Source organism: Saimiri boliviensis, chromosome 1 (genome assembly GCF_048565385.1).
Source record: "Saimiri boliviensis isolate mSaiBol1 chromosome 1, mSaiBol1.pri, whole genome shotgun sequence".
NCBI classification, from domain to species: domain Eukaryota; kingdom Metazoa; phylum Chordata; class Mammalia; order Primates; family Cebidae; genus Saimiri; species Saimiri boliviensis.
Genome location: NC_133449.1, coordinates 23,349,316 through 23,373,698, shown reverse-complemented (window position 1 = coordinate 23,373,698; position 24,383 = coordinate 23,349,316). Strand labels below are relative to the sequence as shown.

General features: G+C 39.0%; 1 protein-coding gene and 1 pseudogene across 4 annotated transcripts in view; both read left to right on the top strand.

Annotated features, from left to right (window-relative positions):
• The window catches only part of ATAD2B (ATPase family AAA domain containing 2B), a 195,650-nt gene that overhangs the window by 45,692 nt on the left and 125,575 nt on the right, over positions 1-24,383 (top strand). For all 4 annotated transcript variants that reach the window (XM_074394602.1, XM_074394596.1, XM_074394609.1 and 1 more), the window contains 5 exons: positions 7,265-7,363; positions 9,106-9,217; positions 12,210-12,325; positions 13,617-13,791; positions 19,724-19,812. In XM_074394602.1, coding sequence (XP_074250703.1) covers positions 7,265-7,363; positions 9,106-9,217; positions 12,210-12,325; positions 13,617-13,791; positions 19,724-19,812 — 591 coding nt within the window. The remainder of the gene's footprint in view (positions 1-7,264; positions 7,364-9,105; positions 9,218-12,209; positions 12,326-13,616; positions 13,792-19,723; positions 19,813-24,383) is intronic.
• Positions 2-7,255, top strand: LOC141583709 (phosphoglycerate mutase 1-like; annotated as a pseudogene).

Below are 24,383 nucleotides of genomic sequence, written 5' to 3'. Positions count from 1 at the left end.
TTTTGTTTGCTTTTGAAAGGAGGAAATATATGCATTTGTCAATGAGAGACTAATCGTATCTTTCTTTCTTTAATTAGTGACTAATAGTTATCATCCTACATGTGACTATTGTCTTCCTGATTCACAGTTTGCTTGGAATATTTATTGTTTTAACAGTTATGTTCTCTAAAGCTACACAGCTCTTTGGTCTCTCAGCAGAGTTGAATCTAAGTGACCCATATTGCTTTCATTTGAAGCATTAATTTGAGTTAATGTTTGATATTTTTTACCCCCTAATTATCCTTTCTTTTACATGTAGGTACAAAGGAAGGTTTCTTTTTCTTTTTTTTTGAGATGGACTCTCACAGTGTTGCTCGGGCTGGAGTGCAATGGCATGATCTCGGCTCACTGCAACCTCCACCTCTCAGGTTCGCGTGACTCTCCTTCCTCAGCCTCCCAAGTAACTGGATTACAGGCTCGTATCACCATGCCCAGCTAATTTTTTGTATTTTTATTAGAGACAGGGTTTCACTATGTTGGCCAGAGTGGTCTCAAATTCCTGAGCTCATGATCCACCTGCTTCGGCCTCCCAAAGTGCTGGGATTATAGGCATGAGTCACCACACCTGGCCTTTTTTTTTTTTTCCTTTTTCCTTTTTTTTTTTTTTTTTTTTTGAGATGGAGTCTTGCTTTGTTGCTGAGGCTGGAGTGCAGTAGTGCAGTCTCGGCTCACTGCAACCTCAGTCTCCTGGGTTCAAGCAATTCTGTCTAAGCCTCCTGAGTAGCTGGGATTGCAGGTGTGCACCATCAGACCCAGCTAATTTTCCTATTTTTAGTAGAGACGGAGTTTCACTATATTGGGTAAGCTGGTCTCAAACTCCTGACCTCAAGTAATCCACCCCGCTTGGTCTTCCAGAGTACTGGGATTCCAGATGTGAGCCACTGTGCCCAGCCAGTTTTTGCTTTTAAAAGTTTATTTTTTAATTCCCTGAAGCTACATAACTCTTTGGTCTCTTAGCAGAGTTGAATCTGAGTGACCCATATTGCTTTCATTTGAAGCATTGACTCAAGTTAATCTTTGATACTCTTTTCTCCCTAATTATCCTTTCTTTTACATTTAGAAGAAAGTAGAAACAAAGGACGGTTTCTACTTTTAAAAGTTTATTTTTTATTTTTGAGACAGGGTCTTGCTCTGTCACCCAGGCTGGAGTGCAGTGGCATGATCTTGGCTCATTGCAGCCTCAGTCTCCTGTACTTAAGCAGTCCTTCCATCTCAGCCTCCCGAGTAGCTGAGACTACAGGCACACGCCACTATGCCCAGCTAATTTTTGCATTGTTTGTAGAGATGAAGTTTTTCCATGTTGCTCAGACTGGTCTTGAACTCCTGAGCTCAAGTGTTGCCAAAGAGCTAGGATTATAGGTGTGAGCCACTGTGCCCAGCCAAGCTTTTAATTTTTACAAAGTTCAAGTTACCTATTTTTTATTTTTTGCTTATGCTTTTATTGTTATATCTAAGAATCCATTGCCAACTCAGAGGTCATAAAGATTTGTTCCTGTGGTTTCCTCTAATAGTTTTATTTCTTATGTTTAGGTCTTTGATTTATTTAGTTAATTTTTATATATGGTTTGAGTTAGTTTTGTATATTTTGTGTATATATACATACTCCTTGGCTTTTATTTGTTTTTGCTAATTTTTTTTTTTTTTTTTTTTTTAATGTAGAGACAAGGTTTTGCTGTGTTGCCCAGGCTGTTCTCAAACTCCTGGGCTCAAGTGATCTGCCCACCTCAGCTTCCCAAAGTGCCGGAATTATAGGCATGAGCCACCAACTCCTTGGCTTTTAAGTTCTTTTTTTTTCAACCTCTGTGTCCTGGGTTAAAGCAATTCTCCTGCTTCAGCCTTCTGAATAGCTGGGATTACAGGCATGCACCACCACATCTGGCTGATTTTTGTGTTTTTAGTAGAGATGGGGTTTCACCATGTTGGCCAGTCTGGTTTCAAACTCCTGACCTCAAGTGATCTGCCCGCCTCAGCCTCCCAAAGTGCTGAGATTATAGGCATGAGCCACCGTGCCTGGCCCCAACTAAAATTTGGCTTTTCAGTTCTTTATAGGGAAATTATGTGTACCACTCTTTCTGTTGTATTACTATTTGTATCACACCTAAAAATGTTACAGATCTAATAATACATTGTTGTAATTATTACTTCATATGATTTAATGGCTTTTACTGAAGCTGCTAGAAGAAATATTAGCAAGTACAGTCATTCCTCTTTAGCCATGGGTTCTGCATGTGTGAATGCCACCAACCAGGCCTCAAAAATATTTGAGAAAAAATGCCAACAATACAACAACAAGAAATATAGCAAGATGACTATTTACATAGCATATGTGTTGTATTAGGTATTATAATTGATTTAGAGATGATTTAAAATATATAGGAGGTAACTCTTAATGTTAAGTCTTCGATAAATTTTCAAAAAAAGTGTATGGGAGTATGTGTGTAGGCCATATGCAAACACTATACCATTTTTATATAAGGGACTTAAGCATACTCAGATTTTGGCATTCACAAGGGTCCTGGGACCATTTTCTTGTATGTACTGAGGGATGATTATATGTTTATAGGTATTGCTATATTAACTTTGAAATTGATTTACCATTTTTTGTTCTCTTGGTTTTTTTCTTATGCGTTCAGTTTATCAACTGAAGTCATTTTCTTAGACTAATACAACTTTGCTCCCACCAACTTCCTTCTGTGCTGTTATTGGCAAATTTATTACATTTCTATATATTATAGGCCAAATACACACATAAACTTGGGAACTTTCCTGATGGGGAGAAAGAAGTAGAGGAGAGGATAAATATCAAAATTGCAAAGAATAAGTAGATAATTTTTTTAACAATCTTCCTGAAGAGTTGGGAAACATCAAAAATTGATGCAGGGACTCCCCAAGCCACTGCCATGGCCACCTACAAACTGGTGCAGATCTGGCCTGGCAAGAGCACCTAGAACCTGGAGAACTGCTTCAGCGTCTGGTACGATGCCAACCTGAGCCCAGCGGCTCAGGAGGAGGTGAAGTATGGCAGGCAGGTGCTGTGAGATCCTGGCTGTGAGTTTGATATCTGCTTCACCTCAGTGCAGAAGAGAGCAATCCGGACCCTCTGGACAGTGCTAGATGCCATTGATCAGATGTGGCTGTCTATAGTGAGGACTTGGTGCCTCAATGAGCAGAACTATGGGTCTCACCGGTCTCAATAAAGCCGAAACTGCTGCAAAGCATGGTGAGGCCCAGGTGAAGATCTGGAGGTGCTCCTATGATGTCCCACCACCTCTAATGGAGCCCAACCATCCTTTCTACAGCAACATTAGTAAGGATCGCAGGTATGCAGACCTCACAGAGAATCAGCTACCCTCCAGTGAGAGTCTGAAGGACACTATTACCAGAGCTCTGTCCTTTTGGAATGAAGAAATAGTCCCCCAGGTCAAGGATAGGGAATGGGTACTGATTGCAGCCCAGGGCAACAGCCTATGGGCCATTGTGAGTCATCTGGAGGGTCTTTCTGAAGAGCCTATCGTGGAGGTGAACCTGCCAACTGGTATTCCCATTGGCTATGAATTGGACAAGAACTTGAAGCCCATCAGGTGCTTGTAGTTCCTGGGGAATGAAGAGACCATGCATAAAGCCATGGAAGCTGTGGCTGCCCAGGGCGAGGCCAAGAAGTGAAGGCCAGCGGGCAGGCTACTGTCCCCTGGAGCACCCACCCTGCCCGTTGTGTCCATCTGCCCTTCTCTCCTGCACATGTCACACTGACCACATCTGTAGACATCTTGAGTTGTAACTGCAGATGGGGACCAGTGGCTCCCATTTTCATTTTAGCCATTTTGTCTCCTGCACCCACTCTCTTCATACAGTCTAGTCAGAATAGCACTTCTAGGACACTGGGTTCTCAGTCCGAGCTGCAGAAAAGCTCTCCTTGTCCAAGAGAGTTTAAAGGTCATGACTTGGGTTTTTATGAATGCTTTGTTTACTAAGGACTTGTGGAGAGGAACCATGCTAAGCCATGACCAATGAGGAGAAATGAGAGGCTGTCTGCGCCCAGGAGCCAGTCCTGTGCTCTTTGTAGTCAGGTCACTGCTGAGGAGTTCTAGTCATTCCAGTGGAAGATGAATGTAACCTGCATTGTGATGCAACAACTGTTTCCTCCCTGATCCCAGAGGAGCTAGCTCTAGAAGGTTGGGATTAATCCTGAATTTAGTTTATGTGTTATGTTTACTTTTATTTTTTTTAAAAAAGTGTGGTATATATAAATAACACAAAACAATAACCCTTCTGGGGTTTCTCATGGCAGCTGAAATAGTCCCACATGTGGTTGTCAGAAAATAAGCCACTCCTCATACCAATATGGGATAAGCTTTTGACCTCTTGAGGGGTAAGAGTGCTTCCTGCTGTGTGTTTTAGAATCCCTCCCTTGCCTTGTTTCGTGGCAGTGAAACGCCTCTTGGTCCTGTCCAAGTGTGTCTTTCACTGACAATTTCTAAATCATGTTCTAGTTTCTTGGCCCTGCCATGTGGGTCCAGTCTTCATTTGAACATAATTGTACTAAATCCTTTTTCCAGATCAGTATAATATAGGAATGATGTGCAATTAAAAAAAAAATTGATGCAGGGCCAAGCATGATGGTGGTTCATGCCTATAGTCTCAGCATTTTGGGAGGCTGAGGCAGGAGGATTGTGGGAGCCCAGAAGCACATGCCTGCAGTTAGCTATGATCATGCCACTACACTGCAGCCCAGATGACACAGTGAGACCCTCTATCTAAAAACAAAAATGAAAACAGAAACAATTCCCTCTTCCCCCACAAAAAAATGAGTGCAGAAGGTAATAAAAGGATTCTGGTTAGCAAAGAAGGAGTAGGAGGTGGGTTAAGAATCTCAAGAAGTTGAAAAAATCTGGGTTGCTAATGAGCCATGTGGGAATTGGAGTGGAGTACAGATGCACAGATTTTGGGACAGCTTTGAAGGCTATTTGTGCTTGTAGTAAATTACTGACAATGATTCCAGCTTGTCTGGTTGTATGGATTTTCATTAGGGTGTTCAGCACTTTTATTACTTGGATTGGTACAGGGTTTGAATTTAGCAAGTATAATGGAAGAAAAAGGAGACAGAGTCAGGTAAGAAGATTAAAAACTGAAATAATAGCTTTTACTCTGAGGCTTGACAGAAAATGAAGCCACGAAAGGAGTTGACTCTGAGTCAATGGGTGCTCAGGCATAGTAGGCCTTGATGAGTTGAAAGTTGGTATTTTAGGAGGTTGTGTTCAAAAAGCAGGCCATTAAATTTTAAAATTGCAGAGATGGAGAGCAGTTCATGCGATAACAAGATCTGATGTAAGATCATGGCAAATTTTTTCTTTTTTTTTAAGTAAAGCAGAGCTGAGGTGGTTAAATGGCTAGGCAGGTGGTAAGTGAAACCTAGGTAGGGATGGAGAAAAAGATGACATAAGGGATATTTACAGGCAGTGATTATGTGGTGAGCAAAAAGGGATTTTTGAGTTTTTTTTTGTTTTTGTTTTTGTTTTTTTTTTTTTGCAAATTACTGGTTAGTGGAACTGCTAACTGAATATGCAGTTTAAAAGAAGTGGTTGAAGCATTTGATTTGGATATGATGAACTCAGTTTGAACACTTCATAAGCACACAATTTAGTGGTGGTTTTATTATAGTATTTTTAAGATATCTTAGTGATATCATGAGTTATACTATAATAATCTGACATTTATTAAGTATTATTTCTCCTTTGTGATGACTTTAGCCTGGCATATTACCTAATCTTTCCATAATAGTCTGGTTATAAACTATTTTTTTCTTCAAAATATTTTATGTATTTTATAAGAAGTTCAAACAGGATAGAAATATCTTAAGTGGAAAGTGAAAGCCCTTGTCCTCTGTAACCCAGTGTATTATTTTGCCTTTGTTCTTTAAATGTCTACACTGTGACTCTTTGGGAAAGGTAGAATTAAAAAAAAAGACGCCGGGCGCGGTGGCTCAAGCCTGTAATCCCAGCACTTTGGGAGGCCGAGGCGGGTGGATCACGAGGTCGAGAGATCGAGACCATCCTGGTCAACATGGTGAAACCCCGTCTCTACTAAAGATACAAAAAATTAGCTGGGCATGGTGGCACGTGCCTGTAATCCCAGCTACTCAGGAGGCTGAGGCAGGAGAATTGCCTGAACCCAGGAGGCGGAGGTTGCGGTGAGCCGAGATCGCGCCATTGCACTCCCGCCTGGGTAACAAGAGCGAAACTCCGTCTCAAAAAAAATAAATAAATAAAAGACAACCTTTTTTTTTTTCTGAGATTCTAATATTATTTATCAAACAATGGCAGATATTTGCTAAATTTGGATGTAATTTAAATTGGTTGCTGTCGCTGTGTGGTGGCTCATGTCTGTGATCCCAGCACTTTGGGAGGCCGAGGTGGGTAGATTGCTTGAGCTCAGGATTTTGAGACCACCTTGGGCAACATGGTAAAACCCCTTCTTTACAAAAAGTACGAAAATTAGCCATGTGTGGTGGCATGAGCCTATAATCCCAGCTATTTGGGAGTTTGAGGTGGGAGGATTGCTGAGCCCCAGAGGTTAAGGCTGTAGTAAACCCTGAGCTTGCCGCTGCACTTCTTCCTGGGTGACAGTAAGACCCTGTCTCAAACAAACAAACAAAAAGTTGGTTACTGACTCCCTTCCTGAATTATTCTTTTCAAAAAATTTTAGACTTCCTATTCTTCTTGTTCTCTTTTCTTTTTTTTTTTCTTCAAAATGGAGTCTTGGCTCTGTCACCTAGGCTCGAGTGCAGTGGCATGATCTCAGCTCACTGCAACCTCTGCCTCCTAGTTTCAAGCAAGTCTCCTGTCTCAGCCTCCCGAGTAGCTGGGATTACAGGTGCCCACCCTGTAATTACTGCACCCAGCTAATTTTTGTATTTTTAGTAGAGACGGGGTTTTGCCATGTTGACCAGTCTGGTGGTTTCCAACTCCTGACCTTGTGATCCGCCTGCCTTCACCTCTCAAAAGTGCTGGGATTACAGGGGTGAGCTACTGTGCCGGACTTTTTTTTTTCTCTTTTTCTCTTCAGAACTTGCTACCTTTATACTTCATTGATGTAAACTGTATGAGAGCAAAATCTTAATAAATATTTGCTGATTGAATTTTCTACTAATTGTAGATATGATTACAGTGTGTTTTAAAAAGTTGTTTGCTATTATAACGGTTTTAAGGATTTTACTGTTTTTAAATAGGAGAAAGAAGCATGCCATTCATAGTAGTGACACAACTTCTTCTGATGAGGAACGCTTTGAAAGAAGGAAATCAAAGAGCATGGCAAGAGCAAGAAATAGGTTAGTAAAATTTTTAGTGTTATTTTCATGGTAGAAAAAGGAAAAATAATGCTTTTTTTTTTTTTAGTGAGTTTCTTATCTATATCATATAGATACTTTGATAACATTGATATTCAACATATATTTTAGACTAGATTAAGACATTGACTTGTTGTCTACTTAGTTTCTCTTCCAGTAGAAATCTAACCTTGGGAAATTTCCCCATAATTACTTAGTCTGAAAGTACTTATGATAAAATAATTTGCAGAGAGGGAAAGTAAGGAGAGCTAAGGGAAACAGAGAGGCCAACTTATATGATAGTGTCTGTCTTTTCCTCTGTACCTCCTCTCTTATCTAAATCCATTTAATGAGGTTGATTTTTGGTGCTTATAATGATTACAGTATTATAGCAATCAGAGTAAGGCATGGTTTCTAATAGAATTATCTCAGGACACTTTGGATTTTTATTGGAAAAATTTATTTTGTTTTTGTTGTTGGTCGGACAAGTGCCTCTAGTGAAGCCTAACTAGGGTAACTAACTGATTACTGTTTAGCTCACTAAAACCTCAAATAATTTTCAGTGGAGGAGTAAATAATTAAAGTGTCAAATTATTATTTATTGTAGAAATACCAAGTTTTTAATTAGCCGGTCTCGGAAACAAGTTTGGATTGGTGTAGATTGTATACTAAAAAAGAATTTCTCATGTGAATGATGGAAAGAAAATGAAGAGAAAAATCCAAGTTTAAATAAAAGAATTTAATGCTTAATTTGAACTATTCTGATAATCTACTTTGATAATGTATTTTTATAAATTAGGATTCAGAAACTTCAGTGAAGTTCATTCATTATAGATGCTAGAATTTTTGAGGTTGTTAATGTTATTGTTTGTTGTTTACCCAAGGTTAAAAGAGTAAGTCAACTATATTCAGGAAAATTAAATAATGTGTTAAATAATGTAGTCTAGGATTTTAGATAGCTAGAGATCTCTCTTAAGGTAGTTATACAAAAGATAAAGCTTCGTCTTCAAGATGTGATCTCTAGTTTGTTTGAACAAAAGGGAAAGACAGTTTTTTCAATCATGTAACTGAGTAGACATCTTTATGTACTATCTGAGGATAAATTTAAATATTATAATAAAGGTTAGACTGATGGCTCATGCCTGTAATCCCAGCATTTTGGGAGGCCAAGCCTAGGAATTTGGGACCAGCCTGGGCAACATGGTGACACCTTGTCTGTATAAAAAATCAGCCAAGCATAGTGGTGCTTGCCTGTAGTTCCAGCTATTTGGAAGGCTGAGGTGGGAGGATCACTTGAGCCCAGGAGGTTGAGGCTGTAGTGAACTGTGACTGCACCACTGCAATTCATCCTGGGCAACAGTGAGACCTTGTCTTAATTAATAAATAAATCAACAGCTTGATTTTATTTTAATCCCATATATTATAGTACTTATAGGTTTATTTTTATTTTATAGTTGTATAACATGGGATATCAGGTATGTAAGATATTCTCCTAAAATGGAATAGATTGGGCTCTTTGAGCAAATAGATTAATGATCTTGTTTGCTTTATCTTGTGAGTAACTTAAATTTTGGCCATTGACAGAATTTAAGAAAAGAAGAGCAAAAATATGAAATCCTTTGATATTATTTTCTGGGTTATGAGAAAAAAGAGAAAGATGAAGACACATCAAAGATGTAAACTTACTTTGACATTAAAAATGTGAAGCTTGTAATGCAGTTTTACTTGGACTTTATAAATTTCAGATGTTTGCCTATGAACTTCAGAGCAGAGGATTTAGCTAGTGGTATTCTCCGAGAACGAGTCAAAGTGGGTGCAAGCTTGGCTGATGTTGATCCAATGAACATTGATAAATCAGTAAGTTTTATAAATGTTTTTCTAGAAGATTTCATTTTTTAAGCGTTTTTCTTGTTTCTAAAGCAGCACATAGCAGAACTAGAAAATTCAGATATGACCATTATTAATGTTTCAACATATATGCTTTGCCTAAAAACCCTAGTCACATGTGGTGCTTAGGTATTTTCATTTCAGTGTTACTGGAATATATAATAGGGAGGAAATGAGGCTGAGAAGGTTATGAGGGGCAAGGCTTCATAAACCATGATGAACAATGGACTGTTGTTGAAATTGCCTAGTTTCATGATTTTGGTATTTTGGGTAGATCACTCTGGTTATGATACAGTTAATGAATTTGGGGGAAGCAAGGCTGGCATTAGGGAGACTGGATGTTGCTGTGGTCTAGGAATCTGGAGTAGTGGTTATAGTAGAAAGTCGGATAATGGGCTAGGCGCAGTGGCTCATGCCTGTAATCCCAGCACTTTGGGAGGCCAAGGTGGGTGGATTGCCTGAGGTCAGGAGTTTGAGATCAGCCTGGCCAACATGGTGAAACCCTGTCTCTACTAAATATACAAAAATTAGCCAGGCATGTTGGTGTGTGTGCCTGTGGTCATAGCTACTCTGGAGGCGGAGGCAGGAGAATTGCTTGAACTTGAGAGGTGGAGGTTGCAGTGAGCTGAGATTCTGCCACTGCCCTCCAGCCTGGGAGACAAAGTGAGACTTCATCTCAAAAAAAAAAAAAAAAAACCAAAAAAAAAAAAACCAAAACAAAACAGGAAAGAAAGTAGGATAATGATGAGAAGTAACTGGGTTTGAAAGAATTGAGGGTTGAATTCAGAAATGACAGAATTTGGTGAATTGATTGCCTTTTGGGAATGAGGGAAAGGTACAACTTGAGAGTATTACTCAGGTTTCTAGCTTAAGCAACTAGGTAGATAAAGGATGGACTGGATAGGAAATGGCTCAGTTCTCTGAGTAGGGAACATAAGAAGAGGAATAAATATTTGAGTCAGGGATATGATTTGATTAGTTATATTTAACTAATACATGTTTAGGTATCTGAGGTATACTACAAGTGGAAGCACCTTGTAGATAATTGGTTATTTAGGTTTGGCATTAAGGAGAAATGTCTGGACTAGAAATTCAGATACAGGTCATCAATATAAAGAGCTGTGGGGTCACTTTGGAAAACGAATGATCAATCACACCTGGGGAAGGCATGTAGCATGAAAACAGACACAAGACTCAGAGGACATGGTAGATTCTTTCTCATTGTTAGTAGTATCTTATTTTGGAGGGTATTTTAGAATAAGGTTATTTCATAACCAAGAATTTATTTGATATATTTTTTCTTTGTTCCCATAAATCTCTCTATATAATGTAAGTGACTTTCATATGAGAGATTTAAAATGTTATCAAATAGAATTGCATATATACTGGAAGGTGAAATTTTAACTCTAATCTGAAGTCATAGAGGAAAATGCCTGTTTTACTTTATTAATGAGGCCCTAAGGAAGTACTAGAGTATTGAATATGACCAGAATCCCATTTCTAATAGTACATCTTCTCAGAAGACCTTACTTTGCTTATTTGGTTTACTACCACTTTACTCTTTTGAATCTAGTTAGCTTTATTTCTTTTTTGTCTTTTTTAAAAAAAATTTATTATTTTTTATTTTTGTTTCATATATTTTCATCCATCCATTTATAAATGAATCTAGTTAATTTTAGATGTCTCTTCCAGTCAAGTAGAGTAACTTCTTCTTCTTTTTTTTTTTTTTTTGAGATGGAGTTTTGCTCTTGTTGCCCAGGCTGGAGTGCTATGGTGTGATCTTGGCTCACTGCAACCTCTGCCTCCCGGGTTCAAGTGATTCTCCTGTCTCAGCCTCCCAAGTAGCAGGGATTATAGGCATGCGCCACCAATGCCAGCTAATTTTGTATTTTTAGTAGAGATGGGGTTTCTCCATGTTGGTCAGGCAGGTCTTGAACTCCCGACCTCAGGTGATCTGCCCGCCTCAGCCTCCCAAAATGCTGGGATTACAGACATGAGCCACTATACCGGGCGAGTTATTTTGTTAAAATCCGACACACTTTTTTTCTTACAAAGCCTTCTAGCTGTTATGAATGGGAAGAACAGTCTTTGCTGCTGCTTGTGATAGATCAGTGTTTTTAAAATCATTTTTTCATCATTGTCCCATAAAGAAAAAAAAATCAAATTACTCTCAAAAGAAATTAAATATTAAAGAATAATTTTGTCAGGTAAGCTTGACCTTGGGAGGGCTGCAAACTATTGTAAATAGCTAAGATTTTTTTTCTTGCCCTTACCCTTGAACCAATTTTTGCCCCTGTGAGGATGATATTGCCTCTTCTGAGAATACATATACAAACATGTACAAAATAATTATATATTTTTAAAGCCATTAAAACATTTTTTATTTGAGATGGAGTTTCACTCTTGTTGCCCAGGCTGGAGTACAATGGCATGATATTGCTCACTGCAACCTCTGCCTCCTGGCTTCAAGAGATTCTCCTCCCTCAGCCTCCCAAGTAGCTAGGATTACAGACGTATACCACCATGCCTTGTTAATTTTTGCATTTTTAGTAGAGATGGGGTTTCACCATGTTCGTCAGGCTGGTTTCAAACTCCTGACCTCAGGTGATCCACCAGCCTTGGCCTCCCAAAGTGCTGGGATCACAAGCACCCGGCCCATTAAAACTTTTAGTGTGTTAATGTAATATAAAAATCTCCAATAGATACCTATTAAAGTTTTAGGTTGGGCATTAATCCTGGTTCTGGGTTACTCAATTAAATAATGGTAGCTTAATTTGCCTGAACGGAAATGTAAACTTGGATTTTATTGTTGGCCTTATTTTTCTCTGCTTATTTGTAGTTATGTTTAAAAGCTTCTGCTAAAGGCATATATTTCTGAATTATAAGACTCTTGTATAAATTTTAAAAATTATATGAAACATATAAAATGGTTTTATATCAAATCTTTCCCCTTCTTTCCAAGGTACGGTTTGATAGCATAGGTGGATTGAGCCATCATATTCATGCACTAAAGGAAATGGTAGTATTCCCACTTTTATATCCAGAAATTTTTGAAAAGTTTAAAATTCAGCCTCCAAGGTAAGCAATGTCATAGATGTTTATGGTTATTATCTTTACTTTATCAAGTGTTATTTAATTGAGTAAATGACTATAAATATAAATATGAGATATATATTTATTTGATGTGTCCTAGCAATGACAGAAATAAAATGTTATTGTTAGGGGCCAGAGGCCGTGGAATTAAGTGTGCTCTTGAAGTTTACATCTCAGGATTTAAGTCAGGCACTCTATAAGATTCTTTCTGTGAGCCCTAAATACACAGCCAGATTGTCCATATGGATTTTCCTGAATTTGGCTCCCAGTACATCCAGTTTGATACTATATGTTATTTACTCTTGGAAGCACAATTTTATTGATGTGTTTCTTTGACTTGATGATGGAGTATTTTTAAAACAGGGTGAGCTTGATAATTTATTTTTAGGAACAGATCGTGTCTGATAATGAGGTGGATAGCTGGTGAACTATTGGAAAAGGCTGAGAAAATTATGTTAAAGAAGATTGGGCAGAATAGAATATTCTGGCTGGGTGCGGTGGCTCACGCCTGTAATCCCAGCACTTTGGGATGCCGAGGTGGGTGGATCACCTGAGGTCAAGAGTTCGAGACCAACCTGGCCAACATGATGAAATCTCGTTTTTACTGAAGATACAAATACTAGCTGGGTGTGGTGGCACACGCCTGTAATCCCAGCTACTTGGGAGGCTGAGGTATGAGAATCACTTGAACTCAGGAGACAGAGGTTATAGTGAGCTGAGACTGAGCCACTCTACTCTAGCCTGGGTGACAGAGTGAGACTCCATCTTAAAAGAAAAAAAGAATAATAGAATATTCTGAAGATATACATATAGGCTGTTAGATTTAAACTGACTATTTTAAGTCAGTTATTCAGATTTGTTATTCAGATTTGTTATTCAGATTTGGTTTTAATTTATTTTTCATGTTTTTAAGGATATGGAAAATCTTATTAAAGGGTCATTTAAATCTATCTTTATACATTCCTTTTGAGTATTTCTACATTATTTATTCTAAAGATGTGAAATTTCTGGGTCATAGGGAAACACATTTAAAATTTCTGTATATCTTGCCAAATTACTCTGTACTTTAACTATGTCTTGTCTGCCAAAGCTTGGTAATTTAAGGACTTAGCAAAGTGAAACTTTTGTTTATATACTGGAAAAAGCTTTATCAATGTCTAATAATTATATTTCAATACAAAATTTTATGGGAGGGAGGGACATCCTTTTAAATTGGTTATCAGCAGTGTTGATAACATAATTTACTTTTCTTAAATTTTTTTTTTTATTCTTCTAGGGGCTGTTTGTTTTATGGCCCTCCTGGCACAGGTAAAACCTTGGTCGCCAGAGCATTAGCTAATGAATGCAGCCAAGGAGACAAAAAAGTGGCTTTTTTTATGCGAAAAGGAGCAGATTGTTTGAGCAAGTGGGTTGGTGAATCTGAAAGGCAACTTAGGCTTCTTTTTGATCAGGTAAGAGAAATAATCTAATTCGAGAGTATTTTCTTTCCTTTTGTTTTTTTAAGACAGGATCTCACTCTGTCACCCAGGCTAGAGTGAGTGCAGTAGCGTGATTTCAGCTCACTACAGTCTTGACATCCAGGGCTCTAACGATTCTCCTGTTCCAGTCCCTGCCCAGTGGCTGGAACTACAGTTGTGCGTCACCATGCCCGGCTAATTTCTGTATTTTTTGTAGAGGTGGTTTCATCACATTGGCCAGGCTGGTCTCGAACTCCTGGGCTCAAGCAATCTGCCTGCTGATAATATTTTTGTTAGAATATTTAATACATTTAATCTGCAAATGCAAACTGTTTGTGAGGAAGCAGATTTTCCATCCAATATCTCATATTTAGGATCAATCATCTGTTATTTTATGCCTTACAGGTATTTAATGGCAGTTTCACTAATCCTTTTGAATATTTATGGCTCATAAAACATTTATTGAGGTGGCTATCAGGAATATAATACTGTGTTAGGTGCTTTAGAGAACACAGGAAATAACATATATATATATTGCTAGATTATAATCCAATTGAGGAACTGGAACAGGCATGAAAACTTAAGTATCTGTGCAAGAAATCTCACGTGTGTTATTTTCATGAGTTGTAAATATGGTACATGAATAATTCAGAAATGAGTGAATACTTTTAAAAGGCAGAGTGAGGTGAATAAATATGTGGACTATGTCTACTATTGTAATGAAAACTTTAAAGATATTATTTCCCATACATTTAAAAAATTATTCCAGCTGGGCACAGTGGCTCACACCTGTAATCCCAATGTTTTAAGAGGCCAAGGCAGATGGATCGCATGGGCCCAGGAGTTAAAGCCTGCAGTGAGTGATTATGATACCACTGTACTACAGTCTGGGGAATAGAGTGAGACTCTGTCTCTCAAAAAAATTATAATAATAAAAAAAAAATCAGTCCCGATATAAATTCACTTTTAATTGTTTGAGTTAGTGAAGGAAGCCATTTATATTTGGCAATACAGTATATATATGATTATATCTGAGGAAACTCATGTGAAATTAAAAACAGCTTCAACAAGTGTTGAGCACCCGTTACTAAGATGGTGTGTATGAAAGTCCTTTGTAATTGGTAAAGTACTTCACAGTTTTTTTTTTTTTTAAAGGCAGGGTTGTGCTCTGTCACCCAGGCTGGAGTGCAGTGATGTGATTACAGGTTACTGCATCCTCAAACACTGGGGATCAAGTGATCTTCTGGCCTTGGCCTCTCTAGGTAGAACTACAGGTGTGCACTGCCACCCTTGCCTAATTTTTAGCTTTTTGCAGAGGCAGGGTCTCAAGCTGTTGCCCAGGCTGGTCTTGAACTCCCAGCCTCAAGCTATCCTCCCACCTCGGCCTCCCAAAGTGTCGGGATTGTAGGCATGAGCCTCTGTGTCTGGCCCAATACTATTTAAAAATTGCTAAGTAATGGATTGAGAAAAAGGAGCAGGTAAGATTTTTTACCTTGAAGGTGTTCAGTGTCAAATGGCAAGTCAAACATGCAGTCTGAATGCTTAAAGATAATTCATTAATAATTAAACAATAAAAATACAAACATTTATAGATGAAGGAAGAATTGGATTGGCTATGCTGGCATATTATTCAATGATTTAATTTAAAAATTTTAAAGATACGCTTTTTAGTCATTTCATTCTGGGGCTAGGGATGCCTGTTGGTTTTATTTAAAACCATAGTATAAATCATGCTCCTGCTTTTGTCCCCGTTTACTTTATTTCTGTTATAGTTTTCTTGGTGGGTAGGAGTAGTTGAAATGTTTGCTTTTTTTTCATTTTAGTTGCTGGAAATCATGGTTTTTTTTTTTTTTTTTTTTTGAGACGGAGTTTCGCCTTGTTGCCCAGGCTGGAGCACGATCTCGGCTTATTGCAACCTCCGCTTCCTGGGTTCAAGCAGTTCTCCTGCCTTAGCTGCCCAAGTAGCTGGGATTGCAGGCATGTGCCACCATGTCCGGCTAATTTTATGTACTTAGTAGAGACACAGTTTCTCCATGTTGGTCAGACTGGTCTCGAACTCCCGACCTCTGGTGATCTGCCTACTTCAGCCTCCCAAAGTGCTGGGATTACAGGTGTGAGCCACCACTCCCTGCCCATGATTTTTTTTAATGAACGATTCTGCATTCCTAAATAAAGGATATAGTCTGTGCACTAAATGAAATGAAGGTACTTCAGTGTATTGGCTAAGAGAGTGGCCTTCGGGGTCAGAAAAATGTTCATATCTAGCTTTACCATTGAGTATCACTTTAAGTAAATGAAAACATTTAATCTTTAGTAGCCTCTTTTGTGTAATGGTGGAAAGAATACGTATCTTACTAGACTATTATGAGATTTTGCTGAGAGGACACAAAATATCATAGTGACTGGCACATAATATGCTCTACCTCCTTTTTGCAATCCTATGAGGCTATAGCTATAAAACAAAATAAAACAAAACAGAAAAACAGCTATTTGTTTCATGTATATAAAAAGAATGATCAGTACTCCCAAAGCACTGGGATTACAGGTGTGAGCCACTGCACTGTGCCGTAATTCCAGTTCTTTAAACACTTTTTTCCCCAAAATCCACATCTTGTGGTTGGATTGTCTTATTTATTTATTTTTCTTGAGATGGAGTTTCACTCTTCTTGCTTGGGCTGGAGTGCAATGGTGTGATGATCTTGGCTCACTGCAACCTCTGCCTCCTAGATTCAAGTGATTCTCCTGCCTCGGCCTCCCAAGCAGCTGGGATTATAGGTACCCGCCACCACGCCCAGCTAATTTTTGTATTTTTAGTGGAGATAGGGTTTCACTATGTTGGCCAGGTTATTCTGGAACTCCTGACCTCAGGTGATCCACCCACCTTGGCCTCCCAAAGTCCTGGGATTACAGGCATCAGCTACCATGCCTGGCATCAGTTGTCTTTCATTTCAAATTATTAGAAAACATTAGAAGTTTAGTGTATATCTGTCAGGAGAAATGGAAAATCCATATCTCTTGCTTAGTAAGCTGATCTTCCTGTGAACTGAGAATTTGCTTTAATTTTGAAACATAAGCCACATAATTTTGAGTAAATTATGTGATAAAACCTTTTCATTTGTTATCTAATACTCATTGACCTTAAATCAGATTAAGTTCTTTCTAAATCTAATAAATTTAAGTTAGGAAAATTACACTGTAAAAGTACCAGATGAAAACATGGGAGGATTTTGTTTATAATCCCAGAGTACAGAGGTCTAAGTATGTAAGGAAAGATCTATTTCATAAAAACAATTTTAAGATTCTGCATGGCAACAAAATACCTATTTTTGTTTTGTGCTGTTAGAACAGAAGATCACAGACTGTATAATTTAGAATGAACAGAAATTTATTGACTCACAGTTCTGTATACTAGGAAGTCCAGTATCAAGGCATCTGATCAGTGCTTTCTTGCTGTGTTGTAACATGACAGAAGATAGCATCATGTAGCAGAAGGGCAAAGAGAAAGAGAATTCACAGGATAGGGGTGAACTCACTCTCACAATAATGAATCTACTCCTTTGATGTCAGCTACATTAGTCCATTTATGAGGGTGGAGGCCTCAAGACATACATGCTTTTTAAAGGTCCTACCTCCCAGTACCCGTCACAATGGCAATTAAATTTCTCTCTCTCTCTCTCTCTGTCTCTCTGTCTCTCTCTCTCTTCCTGCCCCACCCTCCCCTCCTTTCCTCCTTCTCTCGACTGAGTCTTGTTCTGTCACCCAGGCATGATCTCAGAGTAGGGAGGTCTAACTATGTAAGGAAAGATCTAACTATGTAAGGAAAGAGTGCAGTGGCATGATCTCAGCTCAGTGCAACCTTTGCCTGCCGGGTTCAAGCGATTCTCATGCCTCAGCCTCCTGAGTACCTGAGATTACAGGCGTTCGTTACCACACCCAGCTAATTTTTGTGTTTTTAGTAGAGATGGAGTTTCACCTTGTTGGCCAGGCTGATCTTGAACTCCTGACCTCAAGTGATCCACCTGCCTTGGCTTCCCAAAGTGCTGGGATTACTGGTGTGAGTCACCAAGCCCGGCTGGCAATTAAATTTCAACATGAGTTTTGGAGGGGAAAAACCATAGCAATACTAATCCAAAAGATAAGTGATATTCTTTGCAGGAAAATATTTGCATTTCCTTTTACAGACAGAGCTCTTACCTTTAAAATAAATAAGGCTGAGCAACATGGTGAAACCCTGCCTCTATAAAACAAAAATTAGCCAGCTGTGGTGGCATGGACCTGTAGTCCTAGCTTCTCAGGAGGCTGAGGCAGGAGAATTGATTGAGCTGGGAGGTGGAGGCTGAGATGAGCTTTGGTTGCACCACTGCACTCCAGCCTGGGTGAGAGAGTGAGACCCTGTCTCACAAATTAAAAATAAATATATAAAAATAAATAAATAATAGCTTCTAGAACTCACTAAACACAAGACTAGTGAACTTGTGAAGTAATGGGTAAATGATATGAACAGAACTATCATAGGAAAAGCACTATAAATGACTTTTAAAGATATATAATGTATTTGTCTTTATTCATGATGTAAATAAGAATTAAAACTAAAATAAGATAACATTATTTATCCTAAAAAATTAGCAAAGATCAGTAAGTTTGATAATACCTTGCTGGTGAGCACCCTTAAATATTGCTGGTTAGAGGGTACAATGGTACTTCAATGTATGTCAGTTTGCACATATCTCACTAGATTAGAAATGACACATGCCTTTTGAGCCAGTAGTTCTACTTTTAGGACTTGTTAATATGTTTATACTCATATGAAATGATAAATACAATTATTTGTTATTTATAATTATTTATTACAATATTGTTGCCAATAGGAAAATAATGAAAATAGCCTAAGTATCCATAAGAAGGGGATAGGTTTAACTATGGCACATCCATACAGTGGGACATCATGTAGCTGTTGAAAAAGAATGAGGCTGGCTGAGTGCAATATCTCAGGCCTGTAGTCCCAGCACATTGGCAGGCTAAGGTGGGAGGGTCACTTGAGTCCAAGAGTTTGAGACCATCCTGGGCACCATTTAATTTTCAAAATTTAAAAATTAGCTGGGTGTGTTGGTGCCTGCCTGTAGTCCCAGGTACTTGGAGGCTGAAGCAAGGGGATTGCTTGCCTTTGAGATTGTAGCAAGCTGTGATCATGCCACTGCACTCAAGCCTGGGTGACAGAGTGAGACCCTGTCTGTAAAAAAAAAAAAAAAAAAAAATGAATGAGACAGGTCTTAATATACTTATGTGGAAACTGCTTAATGTACACATTGTGCTATAAAAAGAATATATAGGCCAGGTGTGGTGGCTCATGTCTGTAATCCCAGCACTTTGGGAGACCAGGGTGGGCAGATTACCTGACGTCAGGAGTTTGAGACCAGCTTGGCCAACATGATAAAACCCTGTCTCTACTAAAAATACAAAAATTAGCCATGCATGGTGGTCCATGCCTGTAATCCCAGCTACTCAGGAGGCTGAGGCAGGAGAATCGCCTGAACCCAGGAGGCAGAGGTTGCATTGAGCCGAGATTGCGCCACTGCACTCCAACGTGGGCTACAAAGTGAGACTCTGTCTCAAAAAAATAACTAAATAAAATAAAGATTAAAAAAAATAGAATGTGTATGGGATGCTATCATGTGTTTTAAAAAATACACTTTGGTTTATGTGTATAAATATGTATGGAAAAATAAACAAACTGAAAACAGTAATTGCTTACTGAAGGAGACATGGTTGTTGGAGACTCGGTGGTAAGATTTCTTCTTTACTGTATATTCCTTCATACCTGCTGCATGTTGTACCATTTGCTTTTAATACCTATTAAGAAAGTATAATAAATAAATTAAAAAATGAAAACAAATACAGTATATATCATTTGTTTTCTTTTTACTAGGCATATTTGATGAGACCTTCTATAATATTTTTTGATGAAATAGATGGATTAGCTCCAGTTCGCTCTAGCAGGCAAGATCAGATCCACAGGTAATTTTTCCTTATCTGATTATCTTGAGTTCCTTTTTACCCATTGACTTGGTAGTTAGCCTTAGCCCTTAGCTAAGTGCTGTGAGGCTTACAAAGAATTTTAGGCCGGGCACGATGGTTCACGTACTTTGGGAGGTGGAGGCAGGTGGATCATGGAGTCAGGAGATCAAGACCAGCCTGGCTAACAAGGTGAAACCCCGTCTCTACTAAAAATACAAAAAATTAGCCAGGCATGGTGGCACATACCTGTAGTCCCAGCTACTCGGGAGGCTGAGGCAGGAGAATTGCTTGAACCCAGGAGGCAGAGGTTGCAGCGAGCCAAGATCTCGACACTGCAGTCCAGCCTGGGCGACACAGCGAGACTCCGTCTCAAAAAAAACCAAAGAATTTTAAAACATAATCTGTGTCTGTGAGGTCTACTTCTTTCTCTTAGTACAGGGGTCAGCACACCACAGCCTGTGAGCAAAATCCAGGCCTCTGTGTGTTTTTGTAAATAAAATTGTATTGAATTGCAACCATGTTCGTTCCTTACGCATTGTCTGCTGGTTGTTTTGTGCTACAAGAATAGAGTTGAGCAGCTGTGATAGACTGAATGGCTTGCAAAGTTAAAAACATTTACTATGTGGGCTTTTAATTTTTTTTTTAAATTTGTTTTAGAGATGATGTCTTGCTCTGTTGCCCAGGCTGGTTTTGAACTCCTGGCCTCAAACCATCCTCCTGTCTCAGCCTCCCTAAGTGCTGAGATTATAGGCATGAGCCACTGTGTCCAGCCTATCTGACTTTTTACAGCAAAGGTTGCCTCATCCTAATTTGGCATAATTTTTTTTTATAATTTGGAGACAGTTTTATTCTGTCACCCAGGCTGGAGTGCAGTGGCACAGTCGTGACTCACTGCAACCTCTGCCTCCTGGGTTCAAGTGATTCTCATATCTCAGTCTTCCAAGTAGCTGGGATTACAGGCATGTGCTGCCATGCCTGGCTAATTTTTATATTTTTAGTAGAGATAGTGTTTGGCCATACTGGCCAGGCTGGTCTTGAACTCCAGGCGTCAAGTGATCTGCCTGCCTCTGTCTCCCAAAGTGCTAGGATTACATACATGAGCCACTGTGCATGGCAGTGGCATAATGCTTTAAATTTATCCATGTCATGTTTTTTTTTTTTTTTGGAGATGGAGTCTCGCTCTCTTTCCCAGGCTGGAGTGCAGTGGTTCAATTTCTGCTCACTGCAACGTCTACCTTCTGGGCTCAAGTGATTCTCTTGCCTCAGACTCCCAAGTAGCTGGGACTACAGGTGTCCACCACCACTCTCATCTAATTTTTGTATTTTTAATAGAGATGAGCGTTTTACCATGATGGCCAGGCTGGTCTCAAACTCCTGACCTCAAATGATCTGCCTGCCTTGGCCTCCCAAAGTGCCAGGATTATAGATGTGAGCTACTGTACCTGGCCTCCATGTCATGTATGCTAATATTTTATTCTTTCTCACTGCTCTGTAGTATTTCTTAATGTCTATGTGTGTGTGTATACCACTCTTTATTTTTCCATCTACCATCTGATGGAGATTTGTTTTGCTTCTATTTTTAGCTATTATTATAATGCTACTACAGGTTGAGCATCTCAAATCCAAAAGTCTGAAATCTGAAATGTTCCAACATTTGAAACTTTTTGAATGCTCACATGACACTCACAGGAAACTCTCAATGAAGCTTTTTTGGTTTTGAATTTTGGGATTTGGGAAGCTCCACTGGTAAATATAATGCAAATATTCAAAAATCTGAAAAATACCCCACATTCAAAATAATTCTGGTCCCAAGCATTTTTAAGAGACTGGGTCTCATTCTTTTACCTAGGCTGGAGTGCAGTGGTGTGATTATAGCTCACTGTAACCTCAAACTTCTAGGCTCAGGTGATCCTCCTGTCTCAGCCTCCTGCATAGCTAGAACTACAGGCATGCACTATCCCACCTTGCTAATTTTTGCATTTTTTGTAGAGACGGAGTCTTGCTATGTTGCCCAGGTTGGTTTCTAACACCTAGTCTCAAGCGAGCCCTCCATCTTGGCCCCCCAAAGCATCTCTGCAAGTTTTTTTGTGGACATGTTTTCTTTTCTGTTGGATAAATGCCTAAGTGAGGAATTTTTTTTTGGATCCTATGGTAAATGTATATTTAAATTTGTAAGGTAATGTACTGTTTTCCAAAGTGGTTTTACTATTTTTATTTTCCTATTATGTATGATAATTTGAGTTGTTTCTCATCCTTGCCAACAATTGGTGTTGTTAACTGTCTTTAACTTTAGCCATCCTAGTGGGTGTACAGTAATGGATTTAATTTACGTTAATAGTAATACAAGTAATATTGAGCTTTAGTATTAATCCAGTAATACTGAGCATCTTTGTGTTTATTACCCATTTATATATTTTTATTTGTGAAATGTCTGCTAAAATCTTTTGCCCCCTTTTTTAAAACCAGAAATTAGATTGTGTGTCTTATTGTGTTGTAGTCCTTGTTTTTTTTTTTTTTTTAAACAGAGTCTTGCTCTGTTTCTCTGATGGAGTACAGTGGTGTGGTCTCAGCTTACTGCCACCGCTGCCTCCCAGGTTCAGGTGATTCTCCTGGCTCAGCCTCCCGAGTAGTTGGGATTACAGGCATGTGCCACCATGCCTGGCTAATGTTTATATTTTTAGTAGAGACAGGGTTTCCCCATGTTGGCCAGACTGCTCTCGACCTTCTGACCTCAAGTGATCTGCCCGCCTGGACCTCCCAAAGTGCTGGGATTACAGGCATGAGCCACCACCCCTGGCCCAGTCCTTGTATATTCTTTACACTAGTCTTTTGTTGGATCTTTGTATTGAAATTTTTTTCTGGTGTTCTGGCTTATGTCTTTGTTTGCTTACCTGTGACTTTTGAAGAGCAAAGGATTTTAATTTTGATAAAGCCACAATATAGATTTAAAAAATGTATCTGTGCCTTTTGTGTTCTGCTTGAGAAAAATTGCCTAAATAAGTGTGGCAATAATTTTCTTTGAAAATATTAATAGTTTTAGCTCCTAATTTATTTTTATTTATTTATTTTTTTGACTCTCATTCTTTCACCCAGGCTGGAGTGCAGTGGCGGGATCTCGGCTTATTGCCACCCCAACCTCCCAGGTTCAAGCAATTCTCCTGCCTCCACCTTGAGTAGCTGGGATTACAGGCATTCGCCACCACACCCAGCTAGTTTTTGTATTTTTAGTAGAGACAGGATTTCATCATGATGGCCAGGCTGGTCTTGAACTCCTGAGCTCAAGTGATCTACCCGCCTCGGCCTCCCAGAGTGCTGGGACTAAAGGTGTGAGCCACTGTGCTTGGCTTTAGCTCTTAATATTTAAGTCAATGATTCACTTTAAGTTAATGTTTGTGTATCAATATGAGGTGAGAGTTTGAGTTAATTTTTTTTTTTTTTTTTTTTTTGAGACCGAGTCTTGCTCTGTCAACAGGCTGGAGTGCAGTGGCGCAATCTTGGCTCACTGCAACTGCCGCCTCCTGGGTTCAAGCAATTCTTCCGCCTCAGCCTCCCAAGTAGCTGGGACCACAGGCGTGTGCCACCATGCCCAGCTAATTTTTTTTGTAGTTTTAGTAGAGACAGGATTTCACCATGTTGGCCAGGATAGTCTCGATCTCTTGACCTCGTGATCTGCCCGCCTTGGTCTCCCAAAATGCTGGGCTTACAGGCGTGAGCTACTGTGCCCGGCCTGAGTTAATTTTTGTAGATAGTTTAAGATACGGACTGAAGTTTATTTTTTAATAGAATTTTTTTTTTTTGAGACAGAGTTTCATTCTGTTGCCTAGGCTGGAATGCAGTTGTGTGATCTCAGCTCACTGCAGCCTTCTTCACCTCGCCGGTTCAAGCGATTCTTGTGCTTCAGCCTCCGGAGTAACTGGGATTGCAGGTGTGTGCCACCACACCTGGTGAATTTTTGTATATTTAGTAGAGAGGGGTTTCACCATGTTGGCCAGGCTGGTCTCAAACTCCTGACCTCAGGTGATTCTCTCACCTTGGTCTCTCACCTTGGCCTCCCAAAGTGCTGGGATTACAGGCATGAGCCACAACACCCAGTTTATTTTTAATATAGATATTCATTTATTCCAATACCATATGTTGAAGAGTTTACTTTGTCTTTATTAAATTTCTTGGCACATCTTTGTCAAAAATTGACCATATAAATGTGCGTCTATTCCTAGATTTGTTAGTTGATTCCATTGATCTACAGGTCTATCCTTATACTACTGTCTTGATTAATGTAGCTTTATATTAGCTATTTTTGGTTTAAGTCCTCCAACCTTGTTCTATTTCAAAATCGTTGTAGTTGTCTGTTGTCTTTTCATATACATTTTTAAAGCCTCTTGTCATTTTCTTTAGAAAAGACTGTTGGGATTTATTTGGGATTGGATTTAATTCTTGGATCTATTTGGGAAGAATTGCATCCTTATTCATCTTTCAATCTATGAACATGGTAAATCTGTTCATTTATTTAGGTATTCTTTAATTTCCTTTTTTTAGTGTCTTACAGTTTTTAGCATAAGGATCTTAGGCAT